Source organism: Nicotiana sylvestris, chromosome 4 (assembly GCF_000393655.2).
Source record: "Nicotiana sylvestris chromosome 4, ASM39365v2, whole genome shotgun sequence".
Lineage (NCBI taxonomy): Eukaryota > Viridiplantae > Streptophyta > Magnoliopsida > Solanales > Solanaceae > Nicotiana > Nicotiana sylvestris.
Window position 1 is genome coordinate 84,702,225 of NC_091060.1, and position 7,359 is coordinate 84,709,583.

The 7,359-nt window shown below is 35.8% G+C and overlaps 1 protein-coding gene across 1 annotated transcript; it reads right to left on the reverse strand.

Moving 5' to 3' along the window:
- Positions 1 to 5,400: 5,400 nt before the first annotated feature.
- LOC104213906 (abscisic stress-ripening protein 2-like) lies at positions 5,401 to 7,111 on the reverse strand. Its single transcript, XM_009763464.2, has 2 exons — positions 6,868 to 7,111; positions 5,401 to 5,822 (listed from the first exon to the last, which is right to left on the reverse strand). Exons 1-2 carry the CDS (start codon positions 7,018 to 7,020, stop codon positions 5,634 to 5,636), a joined length of 342 nt encoding a protein of 113 aa, XP_009761766.1. The 5' UTR covers positions 7,021 to 7,111; the 3' UTR covers positions 5,401 to 5,633.
- Positions 7,112 to 7,359: the final 248 nt, after the last annotated feature.

Here is a 7,359-nt window from a genome sequence, read left to right on the forward strand (position 1 = left end):
CCACTTAATTTCTTCAGTCTTCACAACCTCCTTCATAATAGGATTCAACCTCCTTTGTTGCTCAACACTTGGGCGGTGTCCATCTTCTAAAAAAATTTTATGCGTGCAAAATAATGGACTGATTCCCTTGATATCAATAATTGTCCACCTAATAGCTCTTTTGTGCTCACGAAGCACTCTTAGCAGCTTTTCTTCTTGCACATTGGTTTAGCTGGATGAAATAATCACTAGCATTGTTTTAGAACTCCCCAAGTAGGCATAGTGCAGGTGCGTTGGAAGAGGCTTGAGCTCTAGCTTTGGAGCTTCTTTGAAAGATAGTGAGGGGTCAGAGTAACATGTCTGTCCAACTTGTCAAATTTCCTAAGCCCATGGACATACTTGCAAGACATGTTAAGGACTTGCTCAATTTCTTCCATCATCTCATCTTCACTTTCGTCTTCATCCCCCATCAAAACTCGTTCAAGGCCTCAAGGGGGTCTGTAAGGCTCATATAAGGCACCAATGAAGTCACATCACTTTCCAGCACAGAAATCATGGAATTTAAGTGCGTCATAAACATTGAATATCTCTACTCGATCACCCACTCGCATTGTCATGTTGCCTTCACACACATTAATAATTTCTTAACTTGTGGCTAAGAATGGACGCCTCAAAATAAATGGGACTTCCTCATCAGGCTCGTAGTCCAAGATAATAAAATCAGCAGGGAATATAAAGGAACCCACTTGGACTAACACATATTCAATAACCCTTTCTAGATAAGTAAGGGAGCGATCAACCAACTACAAAATCACTGTAGTTGTGTGCGGCTCACCCAATCCCAACTGCTTGAAAACAGATAGCGATATCAAGTTGATGCTCGCCCCAAGATCACACAAAGCTCGCCCTACTGCGTGCTTATCAATCGAGATTTGGATAGTGAAACTACCTGGATCCTTCAATATTTGAGGTATCTTGCTTTGAATTATTGAGCTACATTCTTCAGTGAGTGCCACAGTCTCAAACTCGGCCAACCTCCTCTTATTTGCCATTATGTATTTAATATGTTTTGTGTATTTGGGACTTTCTACAAGATGTCTACCAGCGAAATATTAATTTGTACCTACTTCAATATATCAAGAAACTTCATATAAGCAACATTATCCTTCACTTTCTACAATTTTTTAGGGAACGGAGGTGGTGGCCTCACAACTAGTGATTGGAGTTTCTTTGCCACCTCCTCTTTAACTGGCTTTTCTGACTCACTTGCAATTTCTTGTTCCACTTCTATGGTGGCCTATTTTTCATTAAAAGCCACTTGCTTTCTCTTTTTTAATGGGACTTCTTCTAACTGTCTTCCATTCCTCAATAATGTGACATTAATATATGCTTTAGGATTAACCTCAGTGTCGCTTGGAAGAGCCTCAACTAGTCGAGTATTTTGGGCACTAGAAAGTTTTCCCATTTGTCGCTCCAAATTCCAAATAGCTGCTAAGTGGGCCTGCTGGTCAGCCATCAATTTCTTTATCATCTCTTCAATGTGACTCAAGTTTGTAGGTTGTTTAGCCTGTGGTGGTCTATATTGTTACCGAGGGTATCGTGGCCTATACTGATTCTGAGCACTAGGGGTGTTCAAATCGAACCGAAAAACTGTACCAAACCGAAAAACCAAACCAAACTGATTAAAAACCCCGACTAGGTTTGGTTTGACTTGGTTTGGTATCAAATAAAAAAACCTAACCAACCCGACATATAAATATATAAATTTTATTTATATTTTCAAGAGTTTATAGTGATTTTCTTTAGAAAATATAGAAATATTGGGATCTTCTCATGTATTAACCCTGAAAGCGTAAATTAACGAAAAATTATTGTTAGACGACTAAGAAAATAACTATCATGTGTTACTAAAAAAATTCTTCCATTAGAATATTTTAATAGATCATATGTTTGTCAATTTTTTCCATATTTACTAAACATATATTCACTTATTAAAGTTTTATCTATAATTTAACAAAGTAAGATTGAAGTAATATTCATATAACAAAAAAACCCGAAAAACCCGACAAAACCGAACCAATCCAAACCGATATAGTTGGTTTGGTTTGGTTTTGGTAAAAATCGAACCAACCCGGTCCATGTACACCCCTACTGAGCACCTTGATTTCCACCCCAAGAAAAGTTTGGGTTGTTCCTCTAGTTAGGATTATAAGCGTTTCCATACGGATTTGTCTGGCCCCGATTTGCATTACCCACAAAACATACAAACTCTAGATTAGTTGGGCATAAGTCACTCGTGTGTCCCTCTCCACATACTTCACAAAATATTTGAACTTGCTGCACTGGCTGGGCTTGTTGCTTATTAATAACCAGGGTCATCTTATTAACTTGATAGGACAATATGGCAACCTGTGTTGATAATGCAGAAACTGTGTCTAACTCGAGGACCCCAGCAGATTTTTGAACTGTGTGTTTGCCCATCTCTCCTTGCTAATCAGGATTACTTTTGGAGAATTTGTTCAATAATGCATAAATTTCATCAAAGCCTTTCTCCAACACTTGACCTCTCGCTGCAACGTCCACCACAATTTTTGTATCTGGATGTAGCCCTTCTATGAATGTATGAGTCAACACTTCATTTGTGTTGTTGTGATGAGGACAATCTCTGAGCATCCTCTTGAACCTCTCCCAAGCTGAATATAAAGATTGCCTTACTTCTATTTGAAGGCTACTATTTTACTTTTGATCTTTGCAGTTTTGCAAGAAGGGAAGAATCGTGCCAAATATTTTTTTGCCAAATCATTCCATGATGTAATAGAATTAGTCGATTCCGCCTTCAACCACCACATTGCTTCGCCCCAACAGAGAAAACAGGAATAGTGTGAGCCTTACATAGTATAGAGTGACTATGTTAGTGATATAGGTATCACTAATCTCCAAGAAGTTCAGAATGTGTTGTTGTAGATTCTCATAGGGGACGACCCATAAACTGTCCATTTGCATGTAGTAACTGGATCATGCTCTATTTTAGCTCAAAGTGTCCAGTGATCATGGGCTTTACAATGCTGGAGGTGACATTAGCAATTCTGCGCATCGCCAACTCCTGAACATCCATATGTTTCTCTTCTTCCATATTCAAAGGTAATGAATAAGTGCCTAAAGATTATTTGTATCCCTTGTTTCTCTCAACATCCTATGAAATATTCTCTCAGGTTTGGGGTCAAAGACTTGAAGTCTATCCTGGCTCTTGACCCTTCGCATTCAATCAAAGTTCTTAAGATCAGACCAACCAATAAGAAACGTTAGACATGACGAAATAAACAACTAAAGTAAAAGGTAGTAAAGTAGTCAACATTCAAGTTCTGGCCAACGGCGCCAAATAATACTTGTTGATCCCAAACGCACATGCAAGTATACGTGGTCGACAAGTAATATAGGATTATAAGTCCAAATACCCACAATGACTTATGATTAACTATTTACTAAATTAAACTAAGGTAATTGATCTATTCAAATGATTCCTAAAGTGTGATTATTTAATTAGAACTAATTTAGAGTAGTAAACTAAGAGTTTAAAGGAAATAAATTGGCAAAATTAGACATGAATTCAATGGGAGCCGATATTCTAGAGTTATGGGTTAGCTAACAATCCCGTTGAGTCTTCCACTCTAATTATCTAATTAATTTATCTGGTTTATTGATTGACATGATTAATGTTACTCGTAGTTTTCTTCCAAAGTACTACTCACCTATTCAAGCTAACCTAATGCGTATAATCCTATGGAATTAGGATTAACAAGAATGCATTTATAATTCCTGTATAATAACCAAGAAAGGCAATTTGGTATATTCTTGTCCTAACCGTAAATCCATTCCCGATACTCAGGTTCAATATCTCGCTCTACTCAATCTTCTATGCAATCTAGAATTCCCTCCCTCGAGTTCAATCCTAGATTCGTAGATAGTATTCAATTGATGATCAAGAAATTAAATAATTAAGTGCAAAACTGAATAAATAAACCAATATTATAAAATAGTAAGAACAATTCAAGCTTCAAACTACAATGTTCATGTAGCACCCACAACTCTAGAACTAATAAACTATGGAATTAAAGGAAGAGAAGAGAAGAAAAACTAGTTAGAAGCCTCCTCCCAAGCGTGGTTTGGATTCTCCCCTCCAAAGTGGCGTGTTCTCTTCCCAAAAATATGTTAGATATCCTCCAAATTAGCTTTAGACTTCTTTCTATACGAGTTGGGGGCGTGTAGGGTCGGAATAACCTTGTCCCAGATGAAATAGGAGTGAAACTTGTCACCCAACGCTCAGAGTAGCGTGGGCGCCGCACATAGAAGTTGCACCCCAGGTAGCGCCCCACGTTACCCTGGGCGCTACACTGTTCGAATTTCGTCTTTTGTTCTCTTTTTGCTTCGATTCATGCACTTTCGTTCCACATTGTCTCAAGTGACTCCTACACGTAAAAATACCACGAATTAAAATCATTACATTGCACATTCAAAAATCCACGAAATATGAGTAAAATGTGAGGCAATATGTACATAAATATACACACTTTAAGCCAAATATCAGTAATTAGCTATTGTATTATGCTTTCGAATAATTTATTCTTAGTTGAGCTGAAGCAGGTGTTTCCGAGTTTCTCGAGTTTCCTATGTAACAGACATTCATCCTGACGGCATACATATACTTCCTCTGTTCACTTTTAGTTGTCAAATATTCTAAAAATAAATTTTTATTTTTACTTGCCACTTTTCGCCTATCAAGAGAAAAATAATTTATTTTTTCTGTTTTGTCCTTAACATTAATTACTCATTCCAAATCATTTTCAAATCTATTAAGATTATATACCAATTAATATGTGTATCATGGTAATTATGTACATTATTTAATTTTTTAGGGGATGTGCAAAGTTAATAATGGATAAGTAAAAGTGAACAAAGGGAGTAATTAGTTAGAAGTTTTAGCTATTGAATGACTATCTGTTTGTCTTTTTGAAATGCTGTTAGTTTAGTTGAGACATTTCCGAGTTTCAAGTAACCTATGCATTTAGGATTTTATGAACATTTGGATTGAAATAACTAGTTATAATTCCCGATGTCAGATTGAAAAGAGTTGATGAAACGAACTTTACATTAGAAATTCATTTCCGTTTTGACAAAGAAACCAAAAGATTGATAGTTGTATTAGTGAGTTTAACTTTTGTATTTGTAAAAAGAAAATTACACTATCATCTCACTTATGAATAACTGCTCATAGTAAGTCAAACTAGCTCTAGTTCCCTGAAAAACGGAACCTACGTACTGCAACAAATTAAATTAGACCAATTAATAGTTACATAAGTCTATAAAAAAAATTCTTTACGTTATTAGTATAAGTGATAAGTTATAAATTATTGTACTAACTAGTTAAACGATAAACAAATGCTCATAGGCACGGTATACCCATTTATTACGCCATTCAGAAAAGCAACTATATACAAGGTACGTAGTTCAACAGAGAATTGCTAGGAAAGTAAAAAAACACATATGATTATTTATGGAAGCATATATCTACTAGAGAACATTACAGTAGAAAAACACAATTATAAGGAAAGGGAAATGAATTCACAGCAGATTTAAAGGTCCAAAACCAATGTAATTTAGAAATGGTGGTGGTGGTGGTGCTTTCCTCCCTCAGCTTCTTTTTCTTCTTTCTTAGCATCCTTCTTGTCAAGGTGCTCATGGAATGCATATCCACCAGCTCCAACTGCAGCAGCTGCTGCTATCTCTTCCTCTATCTTGTGTTTGTGTGCATGCTCTGGATCTTTCTTTGCTTCATGTTTCTCATGCTATATTAATGTTTATCACCAAAACAATAGGAAAATTACAAAGAAAAGTTAATATTGGCGTGGACAAATTTCAAAAATTAGTTAGTATAATATATGTAGAGTGACATACGTGATGGTGGGAGTTGACGCTTTAAACTACTACTATGAGCTAACTAATATCAGCATTTAACTACATTTTATTTTGTAATTATAAAAGGTAGAAACTTTAATTCCTTTGAAAAATTATCCTTTTACAACGAATTTTAAGTTATATACACTACGTAAAAAAATACTATTAGTGCAACGTTATTACTCTAATTTAATATACATGTTACTATATCAAACTTGATATGAGATCTACCTATTGTTGTAAATTAACTTAATTTGTATTGTATAATTGCCAGTGCCAGAACCAAAGACGAACCTATGTATTGAGTGATGGGGTCACTGGACGCCGTTAACATCAGCAAATTAAACTTTTTGGATATATATATATATATATATGTGTGTGTTGAAAATGGTCATATATTTTGCTTGAAATTATTAAGATCAAAAGTCTGATGGGGCACTAGTTGAACATTCGACTCTTGTGCTTCCCGTCACTTTCAAATCCTAGGTCCCTCTCTGGCTAGAACGTGTAAGTTGTCCTAGTCTTCTACAAAATGATCCTTTTATGTTTTTCTTCGCTTTTTCACACTCCTCTCTTACGTATCAACAAATTAAATACAACACAAAGAAGAAGAAAAATATATTCTATCTGCGAATTGTGTTTTTCTTTTGCACTAGAGTAAATAATAATTGGCAAGTAAAAACCCTTTTTTTCTGGCAATCCAACAATATTGTGACAATAATTTGGGAATGAAAGCAGCGAACATTTGTTAGACGACGTATATTATCGATAATTCTTGTTCTTTAGATCATAAGCACATGATGATGACCAATCTAACACGTTCACGACAGAAAAAACTTCAGAGAAAAATAATCTTCCATGATCAGATACAATTTAAATAGAATAAAATAATTTTATGAAAACTGTCTCTCAAGTATATAAAAACATTATATTTACCAATGCGTAGACACCAGCAGCAGCAGTGCCAAGTTCACCAATTTCCTCAAGATGCTTATGGTGTTTCATTTCCTTTTCGTAATCGACGGGGGCGCCTTCTTCCTCCTTGTCCTTGTGGTGGAAGAGGTGGTGGTGATGCTTCTCCTCCGCCATGAGTTTGGGTGGCACAGTTTGTGAAGAGGATCAAATGTAGTATGAAAATGATGTTGATTGAGAAAGTGGGTGATGCTTGATACAATTACGTTCTGTGAATGTTACCCTAGTATTGCTCTATTTATAAGCGATTAACTAATCGAGGACTTAGTCCAAATTAAATATTAGCTGGTATTTTCGGTATTAATTGTGGAGGAGGTGGCACTTTGACAGTCATACAACCAAAGGCGGACCTACGTTGTAGGTTGAGGGGTCAAGGGACCCCGTTAGCCTCGACAATAATTCTGTATATATATATGTTATATATATTTGTACATATATATGGGACCCCTTAAATAT

Excerpts from the sequence above, each read along its gene's own strand:
- LOC104213906 (XM_009763464.2), bottom strand. The coding sequence starts at position 7,020 with ATGGCGGAGGAGAAGCATCACCACCACCTCTTCCACCACAAGGACAAG. Across the intron at positions 5,823-6,867 it reads CTGCTGGTGTCTACGCATTG|CATGAGAAACATGAAGCAAA; the intron begins GTAAATATAATG and ends ACATTAATATAG.